Genomic DNA, 22,812 nt, shown 5'->3' on the forward strand with positions numbered 1-22,812 from the left:
GTATATTTTATAAAAATATTTTTATAAATAAAAATATTTATTTATTTATTTTGTACTCATTGTTAATGTCTGTAACCTTTCATTTGCAATAATAAAAAGACCTGAGCAGACATTTGTCCATTACCTGTGTATAATATAAAATATGTCTCTTTCTCTGTCTGAATTTACTTGTGCAGAGTCACACACACAGTTAATTAATTATTCATAAATTGTTTGGATAGTGACAGTATGAACAACAACGGATTAATATATTAATAGTCAACACTCATATAAGCACAATCCACTATGTTTTTTTTTTTATATACTGCAAATAGCCATTGATCAAGGCTAAGTAAATTTGAAAAGAGCTTCAAATATGGATTTTCGAAAAGACATTATTATTCAATATTCATACATGGTAGTGTTATTATTACATTGAATTTATTGCAACACTTAAATATGTGAATTATATTCTCATAAAACTGAACACATTTTTAGCGTTATCAGGCTTTTATCAACAGAGTTGCACACTCGGGGTGTACGGCTACTATACATTCGCCTGCCACAAGATGGCACTGTTTTCAAAACTCCTGATGCTTCGAATCTTTTCCCAAAACAATGAGAGAAAAGCTTCGAAGCTTTAAGAGGCTTCATTTCTTTGTCCATCCCTACCAGACGTCGGAATAGTGTGGATAGTGTCATGACCCCAACAATTGTTTTCCCTTACATATCCACTTATCCAGCCTTTTGATATAAAAATACAAACGCATTTTCACACCAGTTAGGACTTAGGCCTACCAGTTTTACATTGTCAGTGTTAGAATGCAAACACGGAATTAAAAGAGCTTAGATATGGGTATGCAATCAGTCAAATTCTATTTACCCTCCACCCCACCCCCTCAAAATTACACTTTTTTAAAGAAGTCTAGAACCAGAAACAGAGCAATCAACAAGATCAGACAAAGAACTGAAAATTAGGACAATAATATACAAACTCAAACCAATCAAAGAAACGTGGTGTCAAAACTTAATCAAACCACAAACAACGACACTGTAAAAAAATTACATGATCAATACGTTATGACAACATAGGTTTTTACATTGCTTTAACTAAATTTTCAACTTTTTTTTACAAGTATACAAGATTCCACTCATTATTTTATGCCAGTTTAATGTAATTTAAGTTTAAATGACTTTAACTCCAAGTTGAGTGTACTTAAAAATTTAAAGCAGCAATTTTTTTTACAGTGTATGGTACAAATGCAAACAAGGAAACAGAAAAGTAAAAAAAAAAAAAGTAAAACCATATCAAAATTCTACAGAAACACAGACTTATCATGATATTCCTTTCTTTCTCCTTTGTTAGTCTTTCTTTTTCTCTTGAAATCAAGAGTTAAAACACGTTCCATGAAAATAGGCCACGTTTATTATTACCAGCAAAGTCAATAACAAATGTAGGCTATTTAGTTCCAAAGATGAATCTATTGCCCATAGCTATAGCTTTTACAAAATGAGTTAATTGTTAGTTTAAAATGAAAATAAGTGTTTTGCATAAGTTTGTCATAGGCCTGACAACAGTACTAAAGTATTTTTTCCCTCCATCTACCAAACAATGTCCCGTCATACCTTTAGTTCTTTGATAATATACTGTGAATTTATCTAATTAATATTCATGCATTAAGCTGGTGTTAATGTATGAGGCAAGCAGTTTAAAAAAGTAGTGTTCTCAAATGACCCCTTGAGTTTGAGCTGCTCTCTGGACCCAAGAAATACAAATGATTGTGGTGTTTAACTCTAAAAATATTCAGTGTTCCCCAAACAAATGTGCTGTTTTCTACATCTGTATATTTGATGAAAAATTTCAAATAATCTATGATAGTTGGAGATGAACATCATTTTTTGTGTGTGTGTGTGTGATTTTTGTGATTTTTGAATATATAATGATGTACTGATGACGGTTATTATTTTGTTTTGTGTGCCGGGAAATTGATTTGCTTTATTTGACTTAAGGTTAAACATTGACCACTGAATGTAAATAAAATCCTCTTGCTGACCCCACTATAAAAAAACGTCCCCTGGTCCATTTGCTTCAGTTTTTTTTAAATCTAAGCTGAAGAACTGGAAAAAACAGCATGGAGCGTGAGCAGTGGTTGAATTGGTTAATTCTTGCAATGATATGTCCTCTTATTGCAGGTAAGTCTTTTTGCTTAATCAGGATAAATAAATTCTGAAATTTAGAGACAAAACGTCTTTTAGCATGAAAGGAATATATTACAAATGAAGGTACTTATAAAGACTTTGTGATAGACAACTCACAAATAATTCTCATCTAAATCTGTATTTTGGCTTATATATAGATATGCATTTTCTCTGGAAATGAAACCGCAACAAAAGTTTTTTTTCTTGTGACCTCCTCCAATGATCTGATTGTTTCTAGGTGCTCCATCCTCCATGTCCAAAAGACACGTATCATGTCCAGAGGAGAATCTAAAAATTGTTGGAGGGAGCTATAATATTTCAGGGAGTTTTCTAAGATACACGTGTCCGGATGGATATTACCCATCTGTTCAGTCACGTCTGTGTCAAAATGGACTTTGGACGCCAAAGCCTAGTGCCAGAAAACCCACAGAGTGCAAAAGTAAGAAACAAGACATTATCATGTGGGTGAACATGATTTCACCAAGTAAAACATGTGCCTTGATCAACAGCTTTGTTGATCCTTGAACAACATTCCAATCAACCAATCAAATTGGAGGGATACGTTTAGAGTTTATTATGTCAAGGGTATTTTTTAGGGTTAGGGTTAAAAGTAAGATTACAGTTTTGGACAGGAATGTTGTTCCAGGATCACCAAAACATGTCAATCCTGGAACATGTTGTACATGGTGAAATCACGTTCACCCATATGGTCACCGTGATTTTGAGTCATTATATCATGAATAAATGCTGGACTATTTTGAAGCGGAGTTATTATATATATATATATATATATATATATATATATATATTTATTTATTTATTTATTTTAATCTGAAGCTATTTCAAAAGATCTCTTCTACAGTATGTGTTTATTCATACTTTTATTCTAGAGATCACATGTCCCAATCCTCGTGTTTTGGAGAATGGAGAGGTGTCCCCATTTAAAGACAGGTACTATGTAAATGACACAACCACCTACTCATGTCATTCCGATTATAAGTTCCGTGGTTCGGCGGTCCGTGTTTGCAAGCCTAATGGGAAGTGGAATGGAACCACACCAATCTGTGGACGTGACTGTGAGTAATTGCCATTATTTTCAGCAGTTTCCATTAACTAATCAGATATAAAAATGCTAATTTAGTTCCTGGTCTAATATCTCTCCATATATCAGAGTCCTTGAGTTTAGCTTAAAAAAATGTTGTACTGATGTGTGATGTGTATTCTGTTGCATTTTTATCTGATGTCATGTGAGTTCAACACAGTTTCAGCAGAAATTTCATCACAATCATTTCAAATTTCAGCAGAAATTCCTCTCCATGAATCAGCCTAGATCAAATGGAGATCCACAGATCTTCACTTCAATTTGTCTTTTTGTTACTTCCTCACAGCTGATCACTGTCCTGATCCTGGCGTTCCCCCTGGTAGCAGTCGAACAGGCCACGTGTTTAACATTGACGACAAAGTCACGTACCGCTGTGACAGTAAATTGACATTGATTGGTTCCAAAGAGCGAGTCTGTCTGGATGGTGGCCAGTGGTCAGGGACAGAGCCGCAATGCTACGGTGAGTCTTCTGATTGGTACATTGAAGCTCCAAAATAATGTGCCTTGTATGTTCTCAAAAATAAGAGATTTTGCTTTTGAGATGTGGCTTTTCAGGATAATGCACCTATAATGTTGTTGTGTAAATATTGTGCAGCACATTTCACATACGACACCCCAGAGGAAGCGTCAGAAGCATTCAGCAGTTCTCTAAAGTCAAATCTAGCAGTTTCTCAACAGCATGAAGGAGAAGGTACATTTGTGTGGTTTAAAGCCTTAATCATATTTATACACAAACGCACACGTTTTTTCATCGTCATTAATAATTGGCGTGCTCAGAAAAATAAAATAATGTGAATCCATAATGTGAATGCCTTGTTCCTTCTGTCTTTAGATCAGCAGGGGAAGAAAATAACTTTGGATAAGGGTGGAAAACTTGATATCTACATTGCTTTGGATGCATCTGACAGCATCGACAAGGAAGATTTTGACAAGGCAAAAAATACCATTAAACTGCTTATAGAGAAGGTATGTCCCCAGAGGTTGATGTAATAAAGTTGTAAGACCACTTATTTTTTAGGCTACTGATGTCGATAATGACGTTTTCTTAAATCGTTCTAAAATCAGTCATTTAATTGTTGTTATTTTTGATGTTAAAGGTTCTGTAAAAATTCATCTGTAAAAATACCAATATTTGAAAAGGAAGCATTACGACTGTGATGCTGTCAGTAGTGAACTTTTAACCTCACATTCTTATCGTAAGCCTCCAATATGAGCCTTAAAGGGTTAGTTCACCCAAAAATGAAAATTCTGGTCCAAACCTGTAAGACTTTGGTTCATCTTCGGAACACAAATCAGTATGAGAGGAGCCCACACACACACCTATGTTCCTTGACTGTTCAAATATGGGGTCTCTGTGGAACAAAAGTGGGCGTTTCTAAATTTGTGGGTGTTTTCAAACTGGTGGGTGTATATCATGCAATAAAAATTATGCCCTTCACCCGACCCGACCCCACCCCTAAACCCAACCCACACTTTGACGTGGGCAAATCAGGTAACGCGGTCGAAAACGCCCCTCTGTTGATGGCCTTGCCCACTGATCTGGTAACTCCTATTACTGTCCTGGAGAGACATATACTTGTAGTTTTCTGCATTTGGCTCCGAAATGGATAATAAGGCCTGTCGAGCACCAAGCTCGCGTCTCAGGCAATGCTGCTCTCTTCCCGTGTAGGAACAGGCCTTCCTCCAGCATCAGGCCGCCACAGCAGGCCCTCAGCAAGCCAGGGCCACACCGCAGATTCAGTCCCAGCCAATTCGCACTTTCAACCCCGTCTGCTCAACCTCGTCAGATCATAGCTCAAATCCTTCAAGTTTTCATTCGCCACACCAAAATAGTTTGTTTTTAGCGTTCCCCCATAGACGGCACAAATTAAACGATAATTAGCTTGAGAAGCCATCATATTATTATACTATTTATACTTATTATTATTTTATTCCTTTATTTATTCATTTTTGACTGCTTCTTCTAGAGCTTTAACGCTACAAGCATCAAACTCGGCTGTTCTGACTACTGTATTTTTTTCTGAAGGACATAATGCTGTCCACAAGGGGGTTTCAGGATAAGACATCTTTCAAGTTCACTCTTTAAACTTTGACAAATAATTGCATACTCTGATAATAAACAGTTATGTTTAGTGTTCCTACTTACTAAGTTTGGAAAGTGGAATTTAATTTGAGTTATTTTCAGGTCTGGATAATTATGGGAGAAGAGAACTTAAAATTAAGAATTTCTAAAAATAAAATGAAGAATTTCTAAAAATAAATGTATCATACAAACAGTGTGTTTAGAACATGTATAGAGCATGTATATTTAACCTCGATGAAGTGCTATTGGAAGACATGTTGTCATAGCTTCTTGGTACATAACGGCTACCGTAGTTGCAACACGCATTTGGAAAAGCGAGGTGCTAGAGAGCACTATTTGTTTGAATGCAAAATACAATTTCACCGCTAGATGGGCGAAATTCCTACACAGTGTACCTTTAACCCAGGATAAATCAAGGATCGAGTCACATCAATTGAATTTCTGGCCATTAGATACAGTTAATTTCCAGGCCTCACTGCCCAAGGAAAATAGATAATTGGATAATTCTGGTCACGTCCTCCACTCAGCATTACCGCAGCTCCTCCAGTCATTGCGCTGTTCTTCGGGATGCCTGTTGGCTTCACCCCCAGCCTCCCAATCTTTACTTTTCCCTCCTGTCACCACCAACTCTCTCCTTTCCGTTGCCTCCAGCCCCTGTTGCAGACGCTAACGTGAGGCTGCCTCCACTTGCGACACAGGTTCACTCGTCTCATTTTCATCCACCATTTCCCACTTGTGCCTCTTTCCATGTCCCTCCCCAAGCCCCAGAGGCCGACCCAAGCATGAGGCTGCCTCCGCTGGCAATCGCAGCCTCGGCTCCTCTCCTCTACATCTCTCTTTCAGTCTACATCCCAATATTCACTTTTCACCACAACACCACTCCTTGTCACCAATTCAGCCGTACCAATCCCTTTTAGCCTACTTACATTTTAGAAGCTCACAGGCTAAATTCCCATCTGACTCCAATTGCTCCGTCACACGTTTCTGGTTCCAAAAACACCTCAAATCCATTTGATTCAATCTGGTATCCCAGCCGAACACTTTTCCAGTCGTTCGTTTGGCATAGGTGCAGCAACCACAGCTGCTCAAAAAGGCTTCTACCAGCAGCTTCAGATTCAAACACTCAGTCGCTGGACGTCAGAGGCTTTTAAGAGCTATATTCAATCCAATCGCTTCCACATCAAAGAAGCTCAATGAACCCTTATCAGCTAAATTCTTCAGCTCCTGCTTATTCTCACACACTCAAACCTATAGGATCACCATATACGCCTCAATTAACACCACCAATCCACTAAAATAGTGAAAATATTTCTACTTCACTGCCGGAGCAGTGTCTTCTCACCCGCTCCAACAGGAGCTCTATTTCTCCAGCCAACTTGCTTTCACTGCCGCAGCAATGTTATCTCCTCCGCTCCTGCAGGAGCTCAGTTTCTAAATGTTCTCCACTGCCACATCAGTGATGTCCTCTTCGCTCCCTTCGGAGCTTAGTTTGGCTAGTTTTCTCCACTGCCTCAGCTGTGATGTTTTTGTCCAATGATGCGAGAACCCCCCTGGTCCACCGACTAACCCCTCCGAACGACACACTATCAGCCCTGTGCTCCGCAATTTTTGGGTGTTGACATTAATGTTCCTAGCTGCTGTCCCGCGTTGGTTTGCAAATTTTTGGGGGAGTACTCTGAGTTTGGGCCAAAATACACCAGCACACTTTATATGACACTTCATCGCTTTATATGATGAACAGACTGAATTTAGGCTTTTATTCTCATATAAACATTCATCAATTCACACATCAGTTGTGGTAAACGGAAACTCAAGCATGTTCACTTAACACACGAGAACCAATGAGGTTCCTTCTCATGTGTCAATAAAGTACGGTTGAGCTTCTGTTTATGTTCACTGATCAATGTTTATATGTAAATAAAAGCCTAAATTCAATCTGTTTATCATATAAAGAGATCTTGTCTCTTCAGAAATTTTGGACTAAATCGCTCAATTCATATGGATTAGTTTTACGATCTCTTTTGAAGCGTCAAAGTGGTAATTGCGTTGCCTGTCTATGGAGGGACAGAAAACTCTCAGATTTCATCAAAAAGATCTTAATTTGTTTTCCGAAGATGAACGAAAGTCTTACGGGTTTGGAATGACATGAGGAGGAGTAAATAAAGACAGAATTTTTATTTTTGGGTGAACAATCACTTTAAGCCTTAAGTATACTTCGGTTTTTAAGCATACGCAAGGGTCCACATACCGTGCACGTGATGCAAATTTTGTCACCAAAATTTTGCGTAGGTTGCACATGCACATTGTATTTGTTTTGCACTAATCAGTTGTTCCACAACATGGCAACACTGGTTGCCTATCCTTAAGTAAGTAGGCCTATACTTTGGCCTTTGATGCATTTCAAGAGGGGAGTAGTCCCCTACAATCCACAGTATAGTTGCATTCTGCTCTGGAACGATCACGGTTCACAATCCAAGCAATTACTGGAGGATGAAATCAAGTCGAACACTGAATTCGATCTTAATGAAAATCCTGTTTCACATAATGGAAGCAAAATGCATATGTCATTTTATGTGGACTTGAACTCTTTATGTGTTCATGTAATCGTTAAAGCGCCCCATTATGCTATTTTAAAGTTTTCTAATGTTGTTTTGGAGTCTCCTACAAAGGTCAAAAAACGGTTTAATTTCCTCATAATATACACTTGCACATCAACACATTTTCAATGGATCTCAAACGACTCGTCAAATGAATCAATCTCTCTAAATCCCGCCTTTCCACAAGCTACTCTGCTCTGATTGGCCAGACAGCTCAGTCTGTTGTGATTGGTTTATCGCATACAGCGTGAATGACTGGAACGTTGGTAAAACAAATCTTGATCCATGCTTAATCTTTCCTCAAAGTAGCGAGAATGACAGACAATCTGCATTAATAGACACAGTTATAGGTAATAGTGGCCCACAAACTGATTAGCAGAAGTATTTAAGTAAGACAGTGATAATGTGAGTTAGCCAGTTAGCAGGAGACCTACACAATATAAAACTCAAAACTAAGTATTTTGAACACTGAGATTTGAGAAGCAGTCGTCAGTAAAATAAAGGGAACACAGCAAAAGTTTAGGATTATACTGCAGTGATATCATGGTAAAGATTAATTTTAACCACTGATTCTTCACATGCTCGTCCTTGGGCAGTGAAAAAAAATGATGCTGTCCAGTATCCACAGGAATCAGCTGTTGGTTTGAGGTTCAAGTTTTCCCTGGTGTCTGCGCACGCAATAAGTGGGCGGGCAATCTGCACATTTTTCGACTTGACGTCACAACGAAACGGCTTATGACTGGTTTGAAAAACGATTAATTTCATTGACTCAGAGTCGACTCTTACTTTTGAAAGACTATAACTTTATATACAGTGCACTTTCAGATTTAAAACTTTGCAGGATGTTTTTCATTCACTTAGAGCTATGTTACACACTACATGAAATGTCATTTTTCAAAATTGTTCAAAAATCCATAATAGGGGCCCTTCTTGTTGATATTTTGTAGTTCATGCTATCATTAATGCTAACATAACCACATTTCAATCCAGCATTTTGATTGGATAACCGACAGATGGTGCTTCCAACTCTGAATACTTATTGCTCTTTCCCAAAAGATTAGTTTTTACCAGGTCTCCCCAAACTATGAGATCCTGATATTTGCTACGGACGTTACCCGGATAATCTCTATGAGGGGCTTTAAAAGTACTAAAGTTGAAAATAGGCTAATGAGGGCTGAGGAAGATCTGGACAATTTTAATTATGAAGGTAAGTACGCCTCTTATTGTATACATTGAAACAGTCATATTTAGAGATGATAATTACAGAAAAATGTGCCATGCCAAAATAGTACATTTAGGGGTACAGCAACTTGTTACAGTTCATTTATGTAAGTGAGGAAAGCAAGGTGTCTGCATAAATTTTGGAAGACGTGTGTGTGTGTGTGTGTTCATATATATATATATATATATATATATATATATATATATATATATATATATATATATACAATATGTAGAGTAACAATTAAACAAATCATATATTCTTTTTAAACAAAATCCCAATTCATGTTCTAATTTAGATTAATTTGAATTTTTAAATATTTCAATTTTTAGATTTAATGTAGTCACTTGCTTTTAGAATTATTTAGTTAATGAAAACCCTTTTAGAAAAAAGTTTCTCATTAACTTGCTGATATTTGTAATATTTGTTGTTGGTGTTTTTGTGACAGATAAAGGTGATCGCACAGGTACTAATCTCGCCAAACTCTATTCAGAGATTTATGAGAGCTTGAGAATGGAGGAGCTCAACGATACAGCGACCTTCCTTGAGACCCAACACGTCATCATTGTGTTCACTGATGGTATTTGCATCTATTCCATTCATAATTTGCGTAGCCTACATAATGTTTTTTTTGGTCCCCATGAGGGAAAAAAACTACCTATAAATCACACTAAATTGTGTTTTTTGAAAATGTAAAAATGCATAAAGTTTCCTGTTAGGGTTGTTTATATATTAGGGGTAGGGTTAGGGTTAAGGGATGGAATATACAGTTTGTACAGTATAAAAATCATTATGTCTATAGAAAGTCCCCATAAAACTTGAAGACCCAACAGGCATTTTGCCATAAATTAGAGATCAACTTTGAAGCAAATATTCACTGTAATTTATCTCAATTGATCTCCTACTTCATAGGTCAAGCAAACATGGGGGGGAATCCTATACCTAAAGTGAACAAGATCAAACATCTCATCACCAAAAATGATCCAAAACGAGAGAAGAAACTTGGTAAGCAATGAATTTTATTATTATTATTTTTATTATTATGAAATCAAATATTTAGGATTTGTAGTATTTTTCAAAATATGTCTTTCATTTACAAGCATTATCATCAGGGACAGCAAAAACTGCACATATTGATTTAGAAGACTTTATTATTGACTTCTTATTGATACGAATGTGTCCTCTCTTTCCAGATCTTTATGTATTTGGAGTTGGAGATGATGTGAATAAAGACGACGTGAATGGCTTGGTGTCACAGAGGGACCAAGAACAACATTTCTTTATTCTTCCAGACTTGGACAAGGTGCAGGAGACGTTTGACAACATGATTGGTACTGTAGCTATAATTTATGTTTAATATAGATATACATTGTTAGATATTATATTTAGAGATTTATAGATATAAATTTCCTTCCTGCTTCTGTTCAATTCAAACATGGTGCCTTTAGATGAGCAGGTTTGACACCATTGACGGAAATTGTCATTAATTCTCGTGTATTTGTATGTGAGAGAATGCATTAGTTTGAATATGTGGAATGGACAATGGGATATTCTTCTTCAAAATTTCTACTTAGTCATACAGGTTTGGAACTACATGGAGTTTAATGAATGTTGACAGAATAGAGAACTAATGCTTTAAGCATTGACTTAAGGAACCTCTAGTTCTTATCATGTAATGAATGATTGTTCCTATGTACCTGCTTCCTTACACAGATGAGGGCACCAGTGTTGAATTGTGTGGGATTCATCAAAACTATGACAAGACGAAACGGAGTGCATTTCCCTGGTTGGCACAGATTAATGTTGCTGTAAGCATAACCTTTTATCATATGTATGTCTATATATAATTATAGATAGATTCATGTGTATAATACTTCACTCATTTAAAAAAAAAAAAAAAAACACAAGAAGAGGCAAAATAGACATGCAAGTTATGGCAATAGAGATGAAGCATGACAACATCTATCTTCTCTACTCTTCATGTAGCGTCCTCCACAACAAAATTCAAACTGCATGGGGTCATTAGTTACCTCAAGTTACATCTTGACAGCAGCTCATTGCTTTAAAAACGGAGACACAGCTGATAAGATATCAGTTTATCTGGAAAAAGGCCTGAAAGAAGGTAATGTTATATGTCCTTAACTGATACAGCCATACTGTCAGATGATTAATGAAGAAAAATGAGTTACAGCATAAATCTTATTAATGACGTTTACTTGTGCTTTTGCATTTGTAGAAGTGGAAAAATTCATATGTCATCCTGAATATAACATCACAGCAAAACAGCATTTGAAAATAAAGGAATATTATGAATTTGATGTAGCTCTTATACAGCTGAAAAAAAGTGTTCAGATGAGTGCTAATCTACGGTGAGGAGTATGTAACTTGATGTAACTTTATTAAGAATAATAAAAAAAGGCTGAATTAATTAAAGAACATCATGTGTATCTCTGTACAGACCTATGTGCATCCCCTGCACCAAAGAAACCAATGGAGCTCTGAGACTTTCAGACAGTGAAGGGACGTGCAAAAGACATGGTAAGGTACCAGATAAGACATCTGTCAGACATGCTGCATATTAGAATCCTATCAAAAAGTGTGAAAGATTAATTAAATGTAGATCTATTAAACATGTGCCACTGCTTATACAATGAAACATACCAAACATAAAATGTCATACATTTTGCATTTGTTACAGAGGAATTACTAATGAGCAACGAACTTGTGGAAGCTTCTTTTACGTCCAAAATGAAGGCCGAAAATAATCCTGTACCACGAAAAATAAGAAACATCAAGATCAAGCGTGGGAAATATGTAATGATTTTATTTTTTTTATTTCTAATCTTATGAGTATAAGAAAGCAACAAAACTTTAACTTTGATTTTATGGGGCCTAAATGTCACAAAGTTCATATACAGCACAATCATTACATCAACATATAACATATAAACATTTGATCCACGACAATCTAAGAACACTTCTTGGTGTACTTATTCTTTAGCGGGATGCTTGTGTTGAAGATGCAAAAAAATCACAAGGAATCAACGTGACAAACGCAAGAGATGTAGTTACAGACAATTTTCTGTGCAGTGGTGGTACTGAACCACAAACAGATGATGTTTCCTGCAAAGGTATGTTTGATTTTTGCCATTGTGACAGCAGCTTATATTTAGCTGTAATCTACCACTTAGGTCATAACATTGGTTGAAAACATTCTAATCAGAGATCTGAAATGAATTGATATAATTCTTATACAGTTCCTTGTGTCTGCATGTCATTTTGTAATAGGTGAATCCGGTGGGGCCACTTACATAAATAAAAAAGGTCGAATGATTCAGGTGAGATTTCCATTTCCTGTTGAAAACAGTATTGGTGATGTGGCTGTGAAGTCTCGTATAAAATGGCTCTTCAGGGAGGGGACGCCATTAAATAGGGACGTACCAAACGAAAGTGAACACCTTCATGAAGGGCCCTTCCACAAGTCCGTCAGTGAAGGGTCCATGCCATGCTCACTTCAAAGGCAGTAATTTTACCATTTATGGTCATATGACTCAGGGTGGTGAGTCCTCGTGATTGGATGGTATGGTATTTGTTTTGTTGTGACATATTGCACACATTTTCATCATGCATTATTTCATATGAAGTTTAAATAAGTTATGTATAGGTAAGAAATACGTTTAAATGGTAGAACTGTTATGTTATTTGATTAGCTGCAGGGTCCAAAGAAAAGACAGCAAGTTTTGAAGAGCAGAGAGGGAAACTCTCACACATACACACATATATAAAGCCATAGGGATGTTCACTTCCAATTGGAATTTGTGTGTTAAAGGGTGAATTTAAAGATTAATTTGAGAGAAGCTGAGAAATATGAACCTTTTTTAATATCTGTAAAATTTTGATAGGTTGGTGTATTAAGCTGGGGAGTGAAGGACATCTGCACAAGAGGAAAACCGGACCCCGTTTCCCAAGCAGACACCAGAGATTACCATACAAATCTTTTCAGTGCTGATATACAATCATTCCTTAAAGAACACCTTGGAAATGACGTAATAGGCAACCCTCTAACGTTCTTCTGAATGTTTTAGCAGACTGAAACTGTGTGAGTGCAATTTGAGAAAACACTTTGATTCATTTTCATTGATATATTAAAACAATTTTAAGTCAAATAGCTGGTCTTTGTTAAAAAATGAATCCAGTTTATTATCAACAGTCTTTGATGTGTTATGTTATTCTTTTAATTTTATGTCTATGTTATGTCTATGTTTGTGAAAGGCTATCTGGATGTCCAACCAATGGCAAGCAGTCAGTCTTTTTTTTTTTTGCAATTTTGTTTGGTGATGCCAGTGGTGCAGAAAATACAAAATTACAAAATAATGACCACTGACACAGGAGTATATTTTGAAACACAGTGCTTTCGGGCATTTTGGTGAAATAAACCTACAAATTGCTTAGTCTCTGTGCACATGCACACGCACACAACCTTTAATTACATCATTTTTAAAAAACAAACTTTTTTAAAGGCTTTTTAAGAGAACATGCCTTGATATAATATTGTTTGTTCTACACTCTGATGATTTGCACATATATTTCAAAATGACAACTAATTTTTTTTTGCTTTATACTGACTTCATCAGTGCTACATTCTGACTTGCAGTATTACAATTCACAATTTGTTTCCATCTGTTTTGAGAATGATTACAAACTGCAATAAAAGCCTTACAGTACATCACTGCAGTTCTCAGTCAGTTCATTTATGGCTGAAGTATATGAAGGTAGATTACGTCCTACATGAAAAATGACAACTATGGGTCAGACACAGACCCCTGGACAAAGGAAAACATGTGACTAATGAAAACAAACTGTGACTCATACATTGTCTGATGAAACTTTTATTAAAATTGTTCTTTCTTTGCCCGCAGTTCCCGTAAAGTAAGTTTCTATTTCTAAGCAAGGCTATTATTACAGTAACATATTATGGGAAGTATAATTATGGAAGATGAGGAGCAAACTTTGCGAGAAACCACGACTCGGCATCCCATTCTCCACATTAAGTTTAATATATTAAATTGTTATAACAGCATAAACATGCTTATTTTGTAAATTAATAGGACATATTTTTGGAAGTATAAAGTATGAATTTGACAGTCTCGTCTCACAGACACTAGATTAGCAGTGCCAATTAGACTGGGATTTGATCATGTGAAACTTGTGTAACTTATTGAAAATTATAAATCATGCAAAATAAAATTGGACAAAAAGTATATGCAGGAAAAATTAAAAAAAGCATAAACCATGCTTGATAAGTTTGTATGATAAGACTAAAAATAAAACAAGATTGTTCCCTGTTCCCATTTCTTTTTCTTTTTTTGTACTAAACCAAAATGTCACAAATGTCACAAATTTAGACTCTATTCACAGAAACAGTCAAATTATTGGTGAGTGCTAAACATTTTCAGAGAATTGTTTATGATTGCAACAAAGGTTTTTTTCAAGGTTTCATCATAGTTATTTGGGTGGTGCAAAATCAGTTTCGCAATGCAACAATTACAAAAATAAATAGGCATATAAAAAACAGTATACCAAAGAGACAACATTAACAGCACATTGCATGTTAATATTTTGCTTTGTTTAAAGGTTATTTGTTTTAAATAAGTCAAATCCTTTCTCATATAAAATGTTGACTTTTTATGTGATACAATAAGGCCTATCGTAACAGTGGAGATCCTGGTTTTGCTCAAATAAACTAATGTGGAAGGAAACACACAATATCCTTTACTACAGTGACATGTTTACACATAGTGTGGATTTAAATGTTCTATATTGTAAATATTACCATGAAGACAAGAATAACAATATCTAGGCTACCTCAGAAATATTGCATTATATTACAGAACATTATCTCTATTGAAGATGATGATGAGGTTTCTGTTTTAGGAGGTGTTACATGACACCATTTTCAACCAAAACAAACAAAAAATAAGCGGTTTGGCCGTTTATTTACTCAACAACGGCGTTTTGGGGGCCGCCTGAAAACGCAAACTTTTGAAAACGTGTTTTAAAGTGTAAAGTTTTAAAAATGATACCATTATCGTCTCCATGCAAACTACAAAAATGCGAAGTTGTGAAAATGGTGACGTTAAGCGTATTTGTAGTTGTTGTTTTTTATATACAAAGTGACATCGCCGACTACTGGCCTGGCATTAATAATACAGTGTTTTTAGTCGCATAGTTCCGGGTGAACAAGTCTCGTTTTGACAGTCATCTGTATGTGCTATCAGCTACATCAGTTTGCATCTCCTTTTACCTTTGTTAGCTCTTGTTTCCTCCCTAATTAGTAAAAATAGCCCTCATTTTCAGTTGGTTTTTGTCCTCCTTTCTCATCTGTATTTCCTGCTCTCTCTTGGTCGCCAGTGTTTTGTTTTTTGGTTCCTGCTTCTACTCTTCCTTCCTGCAACCAGCCTTGACAGATGTAATGTTAATAAGTCCAATTTTATCTCAAATCCAAAGCCCTTTTCTTTTTTTATCCTTTCATTGTTCTTCATTTCCCCATTCCATTTCTTTACTTTATTTAAAGGAGAAGTTCACTTTTAAAATGAAAATTCTGTCATCATATACTCACCCTCATGTTGTTTCAAAGCTGTATGAATTTCTTTCTTCTGCTGAACAGAAAGGAAGATATTTAGAAGAATATCAGTAACCAGACAGTTTTTGGGTCCCATTGACTTCCATAGTATATTTTTTTCCTACTATGGAAGTCAATGGGACCCAAAAACTGTCTGGTTACTGATATTCTTCTAAATATCTTCCTTTCTGTTCAGCAGAAGAAAGAAATTCATACAGCTTTGAAACAACATGAGGGTGAGTATATGATGACAGAATTTTCATTTTAAAAGTGAACTTCTCCTTTAACTCCAACCAATGTCACCCTAACTGTGCCCTTTTTGGGCATAGACGTGAAAATGTACTATCCAGACATAAATAGTTGTAATTCATGAATGCTTTTGAATACAGACCTTAGGTTGGTATCTTTTAAAAGACAATCAGCAGAATGAAAGTGTAATAAAAAAGTTATAGAAGTTTAAGTTTACTGTAAAACAAATGTACTGTATTAAACATTTTTTATTTTATACAAAACATATATTTTACTAAATAAAATTTACTGTAAAATTGCTATAAAACGAAAGCCATATGTCTAATCAATTTTGGTTCAAAATTTGAAGCTGATATCACAAAAATAGGCCAATTTCACACTTATAGGTTTATGGCTGTGCCTAAAAAGAACCATATAATCTAATCTAATAAGAAATAATAGTTAATAAGTAAACCAATGTCTGCCAACTAATTTGCATTGCCATTTAAGTGAAATTATTGAACTTAAATATACAAGCTTGATAAAAATGATCATTCTAGAAGAAAATTTCAGATGGCACTTAGAGGCTTTTGCATCTGAACTCTTCAAATAGAAACATTAAATGGAGAAGTATGGAAATTTGGGTTAGAGAACATTGCAACACTTATGTTGAGTAGAACTAAATTTTCAGCCAACACCCGACCGACTAGCCCCACTTTGCTTCTGTAGTTTTTAAAAGGAAAAATAAATAATTTTTCAGGATCATTTCCCCATTTTTAAGAGAACTTTATACAGTTTTCTTTACTTTATCATTTTTTTTTTTAAGTTTTACCATGATCAAGTGTTTGACAGATTAGTTTGTGTCCACAGTCACTCCCTCTTCGCTCTATAAATATGTGGCCTTCTTCGGTTTTTGTTTCACTTGCTTTATGAACCTGACGAGAGCATCATGGAGCGTGAACCATGGCTGAATCTGTTCATGCTTGCAATCCTGTGTCCTCTCATAACCGGTAGGTCATCTTGCCTTGGCTTTAACCATTAGAACCTCAGGGTTTTTTTCTCAATTTAAAAGTTTTGTTTAGATGTTTAACTGAAATGCTGATTTGAGGGAACGTATCAAGAGATGCATTAAACAGCTAATTGATTCCTAATTTCACATTTAATAGTCTGTAGTCTATAGTCCAAAGCAATAGTCCGAAAATGAGTCTATAAATAATTGATTGCAACGTTTTTTTTCTGAACTCTCAAAAGCATCATCTTTTATGATGTGAGCTTAAAAAGCACAACTTTTATTTGATAAAGCATTGTAAAATAATATTACTTGAAAAGAAGGTTTGAGACCCAGAATTCGAAAATATACAGCCCTACTGAAGGGTCACACTAATGTTTAGTGTTCTTTACAGTGTTTTCTTGCAACACCCTTTTTATCCATCTGATATTCTCCAAAGGTGCTGCATCCTCTAATTTGTGCTCTGATGAGAAGCTCAGTATTAAAGGAGGCAGTTTCTCTCTCTCACGTGATGGGAGCCTTGTAAGATACAGCTGTTCAGAAGGCTATTACCCAACCGTTACAATCCGTCGCTGTGACAAGGGAAGATGGAACCCGATGCCAGGAAGAAAACCCCCAGAGTGCAAGAGTAAGCAACACATTATGAGACATTCATAACTGAAAACACAACCACATTTTCCATTTCAAGGCTACTCACAAAACCATTCCTTTTGTCTCAGAAATCACATGTCCTAATCCTCGTGGTTTTGAAAATGGAGAGGTGTATCCATATTCGCCGAGGTATTTCGTGAACGACACAAGCAGCTTCTCATGTCATTCAGGCTACAAATTCCGTGGCTCAGAGACTCGTGTTTGCCAGTTGAATGGGAAGTGGAGTGGAAGCACAGCAGTCTGTGGAAGAAACTGTGAGTGAGAAGTCTCTCTGTGCTGCGTAGTGCAATAAAAAAGCAGTAAATCCAACAATTTCCTGGTTCATGAATGCCCTACAAATTCGATAAACAATTGTCCTATCTGTTCCTCTTTTCAAACAGCTGATCACTGTCCTGATCCCGGCGTTCCCGCCGGCTCTACAAAAAATGGCAACAGTTATAACATTGACGACAAAGTCACATACCAATGTGACAGAACATTGACTCTGGTTGGTTCCAAAGAGCGAGTCTGTCAGGACGATGGCCAGTGGTCAGGAACAGAGCCAGAATGTTATGGTAAACCTTCCTCCTTCCTGTTCAAAGTACATTGCACTAATTTCACTGAAAGTTCAGCTTTGCTAATGTTGTTGTTGTGTGAATACAGCTGATTTCACATACGACACCCCAGAGGAAGCCTCAGAGGGTTTCAGCAGTTCTCTAAAGTCAAATCTAGAGCTTTCTAAACAACATGAAGAAACAGGTAGTCTTGTGCAACTCACGCTGCCTTCTTCCTTTTCAAGACAATATATACTTTTTTTGGTCACCACAACTTTTTTGAACAAAACCTGTTCCCTGTGTCAGATCAGTACGGGAAGAAAATACAAGTGCAAAAAGGTGGGAAACTCGATATCTACATTGCCCTGGATGTATCTGACAGCATAGATGAAGATGATTTTGAAAAGGCAAAAGAGGTCATCAAAACACTCATAGAAAAGGTATATGAAATAAATAGTGTGTTGATAACCATCATTTCAACTGACTGATTTCATTCTTCGATATTTCTGCCTAATTATGTCCCATTAGTGCACACGTTAATGTAATGTGTTATATTTTTTATGTAACTACGCATGATTTGATCCTATGTTAATTACCAACAGATCAGTTATTACGAGGTCTCCCCAAACTATGAGATCCTGATTTTTGCCACTGACGTTAACCGGATAGTCTCGATGAGGGACTTCAAAAGTGGACAAGGAAATAACCTGGAACAAATCCTTAAAAGACTGGAGAATTATAAATATGAAAGTAAGTGTTTTGTTTCAGTATAGCAAAAGTTAAAATGCATTTGTTCAGCGTCGTACAGTCCGAGAGTCTTTAAGGACGTATGTTTTAATATCCTGACAGGTAAAGGTGATCGAACAGGAACTAATATTGCCAAGGCCTATAAGGACATTTTAGAGAGTATGAAAATAGAACAGCAGACCAATAAAGAAGACTTCATGCAGACCCAGCATATCGTCATCATGTTCACTGATGGTATTGATGAGAATATTTATACTTGGTGGTTACCACTGAAACTGTTAAAGTGTCTTTTGTCCTTAATGTAAAAAACAATGAAATTCTCACAAATCAGAAAAAAGGTCAACTAACTAAAGCTCTATATTTACTATACTTTACAATTTATTTTGTCTTTAGGTCAGGCCAACATGGGTGGTAGCGCAAAAATACCGGTGGACCAGATCAAAAATCTTGTGATACAAAGTAATCCTTCACGAGAGGACAAACTTGGTGAGGAAGAACATGAATGATCTTTGAGATTAAACTATAGGACAAATCTTCAAATACATCTCAGTTATGTTTAATAACTCAGTTCTATTGTTTAATTATTGATATATTGTTTTGTTTGTCGTACAGATCTGTATGTGTTTGGGATGGGAGATGACGTGGATGCCGCGGACATTAATGATTTGAAGACTGATCGTGGAAATGAGAAGTTTTTCTTCAAACTTAAGAGCTTGGAAGAACTGAAGGAGACATTTGACAACATGATTGGTACTTCATTATGCGTCTTTTCCATTTAGGAACACGGTTAGAAATATAGGCTAAATTTAAGACAGTTATTGTCCTCCATATTAATTTCAAAGCACAGTCAATATAATTATGTAATATATAAGTTTCTCCTGTTCTCCTTGCCTCTCCCTTAACAGATGAGGGCACCAGTGTAGCATTATGTGGACTTTACAAAGATTACGATGATGGTTTTCAGTCCCATAACCGCCGTCAATACCCCTGGTTGGCAAAGATCAGTGTGACTGTGGGTATCCCTATAGGGATATATATATATCGTAGTCTTATTTCTTATTTAAATAAATACCTTAGCATCACCACACTAGTTTTGAGTTTTTGTTGAATTATAACGTTCATTCTCTGATGATTTTGCAGCGCAACAATGGAAAAACCTCGAACTGCATGGGGTCACTGGTCACCTCGACCTTTATCTTGACAGCAGCTCACTGCTTCAGTTTTGGTGACACACCGGATAGGATAACTGTTGATATTGGTTCAGATATCCGAGGTAATGTTATGTCTTCGATCATATCATTTAGAACATGTATAATTGTGTAAATCTCATCAGTGGTGTTTCCTTTACTCTTATAGGAATAAAAGTGAAGCAGTACATACCTCATCCTCTCTATAACCTCAGAGCAAAACAGAACATGGGAATACCCGAATATTATGAATTTGACGTAGCTCTTATTCAATTGGAGAAACCAGTAATTATGAGTCTCGATCTTCGGTGAGGAATGCAGCTCATGCGTCATTTTACGCTACTAAAAAGTGTTAAAATAGTGTAATGAATGAATGACATATTTTGTATGTCTGTACAGGCCAATCTGCATCCCCTGCACCAAGGAAACCAGTGGAGCTCTGAGACTTTCAGACAGTGAAGGAACATGCAAAAAACAGCGTGAGTTTCAACAGATATGTCAGAAATGCGGCATGCATATTAGTTTTGTGGATACTGGGTTAGAAAACAACCATTTCTGAATTATTTGGCAACCCAGCGCTGGGTCAAAAAAATGACCCAGTAAAATGACCCAACAGGCTGTACTGCATTTGGGTTAAAAAATAACCCAGCATGTGTGTGTACAAATATAGTAAATATAATATTATCATTGCACTGCCACAGTTTATAGTTTAAACACATTGTGGCAGTAGAAAATATATCTTGTAACATTGCTAAAATATATTTTCTTAACATTTGAACTGCTTTTACAGAGGAAGTGATAATGAGTTCAGACACTGTGAATGCTGCTTTCATGACTGACAGGAAGAAAAGCATTGAGAAGAAGTTCATCCAAATCAAGCAGGGAAAATGGGTAATGATGCGTTTATGCTGAAAACTGGGTTATCCTTTGATTGTTCTCCTTATATTTGTATTCATTTGTGGTTTCATTGCGTTTATACAGGGCTTGATTGTTTTTTGGTGGATCTCAAAAGGGAATTGACTTAATGGCAATAGTTTAATTAAATGCATGCTTACCTCTTTTTCTTCAGCGGGATGCTTGTGTTGAAGATGCCAAAAAAGCGAAGGGAATTACTGCGGAAAATGCTGAAGATATCGTTACAGATAATTTTCTGTGCAGCGGTGGTATTGAACCTACTAGAGATGATATTGCCTGCAAAGGTACGTTTGATTTTTGCAAGAGTGCATAATATTTGGCTCTAATCTACCATTTTTGGGGTTGCTAGAATCATCAAAATGTCATATAACAACTGCTTATCCTTAAATTGAATTTGCTAAAAGATCCAAGCTCTTAATGCTGCATGTCATCAACAGGTGACTCTGGAGGGGCCACTTTTGTGGTTCCTGGTAGTCGAATGATCCAGGTGAGATTTTGAATAATTTTTCATGTTTGTTGATTCCTATTTAGCCTACAGAATACTGAACTATTTCAAATCACCTGCATACTTTTCTGAAGACTTAATAGCTAGTCATGTCTACTTTAAGAGATGTTTGTTTTAATATCTGAATAATCTTGGACAGGTTGGTATCATAAGCTGGGGAGTGAAGGATCTGTGCGCGCGCAACCCGAGCGCTTGGTCTGATGCAGAATCCAGAGATTACCATACAAGTCTGTTCAGTGCAGAAGTACGCTCATTCCTTAAACGCTACCTAGGAGATGGCACACTGGGAACCCCTCTTACGTTCTTGTGAACATTGTTTTCAACAGTAGTTCAGAAAAATTGTGTATGCCTCTCAGTTAAATAAACATGTCTATTGTCCTTTCCTACTTTGTGACACAATAAAAGCATTGTGAAGGCTAATAATAAAAAGCAATAACATATTAATTTAACTATGTTGTTTTTGTCATTTTGAGTTTTAAGTCCAGTGCAAGTAGGCTAACAAGTGTGATTAATCAACATTGAATTGAATGAATCAGGGGCCGTTTACTGCTGTACAAAGCTCCTAGAACACTTATAATTTTCCACAGCTCATGTATGGAGTTTTTTGTCGACTGAAATTTCTTGGAAAGATATTTCTGCAGTGTTTCGTAAGCAGAACAATCCAAAAACACATTAAATAACAGTACAACCCACTGAAAAGACGTAGAGATCACAGCCTCGCTTTCGATTATTCCCTTTACAAATCAAAGATGCGCTGCTGTGAATAAGGTCGAGGCGCGTAGTTTTTCTTTACAACGTGACATCGACAACTTTGGCCTAGCATGAATAACACAGTGTTTTTAATTGTTTTTGCGGATCCGAGTGGGATCGTTTTAACAATGTTGTCGTCTGTAGCCTACGCAAAAAAAAAAAAAAAAAACGGAAGGAAAAAGGAAAGGAAGGAAAGACTTTTCCGTTTTTAGCTTGAAACTTTATTTGACATGACTTCATTGTTTTGGATGCAATATAATAATTTATAGATAAGATATACATAATATTAAAAAACAAATCACAAAAAAAGTTTATAAACATTTAGATGTTTTTAAATATGTATATATGTTTATAATGTAAACGTGCTAATAATATAATATAATATAATATAATATAATATAATATAATATAATATAATATAATATAATATAATATATAATATAATATAATGTTGTGGTTTTTTTTTTTATTCGGAACTAATTA

General features: G+C 36.0%; 1 protein-coding gene across 1 annotated transcript; it reads left to right on the forward strand.

Annotated features, from left to right (window-relative positions):
- Positions 1–2,068: 2,068 nt before the first annotated feature.
- Positions 2,069–22,480, forward strand: LOC307144785 (uncharacterized protein). The gene is made up of 36 exons (XM_079847346.1): positions 2,069–2,172; positions 2,417–2,617; positions 3,069–3,254; positions 3,567–3,740; positions 3,876–3,971; positions 4,113–4,246; positions 9,017–9,167; positions 9,631–9,762; positions 10,095–10,187; positions 10,376–10,513; positions 10,896–10,990; positions 11,169–11,304; positions 11,419–11,551; positions 11,641–11,720; positions 11,881–11,996; positions 12,184–12,313; positions 12,471–12,520; positions 13,085–13,252; positions 16,949–17,042; positions 17,481–17,669; positions 17,761–17,946; positions 18,073–18,246; positions 18,335–18,430; positions 18,532–18,665; positions 18,828–18,975; positions 19,075–19,206; positions 19,366–19,458; positions 19,585–19,722; positions 19,878–19,984; positions 20,113–20,245; positions 20,329–20,467; positions 20,559–20,638; positions 20,950–21,050; positions 21,229–21,358; positions 21,512–21,561; positions 21,719–22,480. The coding sequence occupies exons 1-36, from the start codon at positions 2,112–2,114 to the stop codon at positions 21,887–21,889; spliced, it is 4,569 nt and encodes a 1,522-aa protein (XP_079703472.1). The 5' UTR covers positions 2,069–2,111; the 3' UTR covers positions 21,890–22,480.
- Positions 22,481–22,812: the final 332 nt, after the last annotated feature.

The sequence above is a fragment of the Squalius cephalus genome (genome assembly GCF_949319135.1).
Source record: "Squalius cephalus genome assembly, chromosome: 17".
In the NCBI taxonomy this organism is placed as follows: domain Eukaryota; kingdom Metazoa; phylum Chordata; class Actinopteri; order Cypriniformes; family Leuciscidae; genus Squalius; species Squalius cephalus.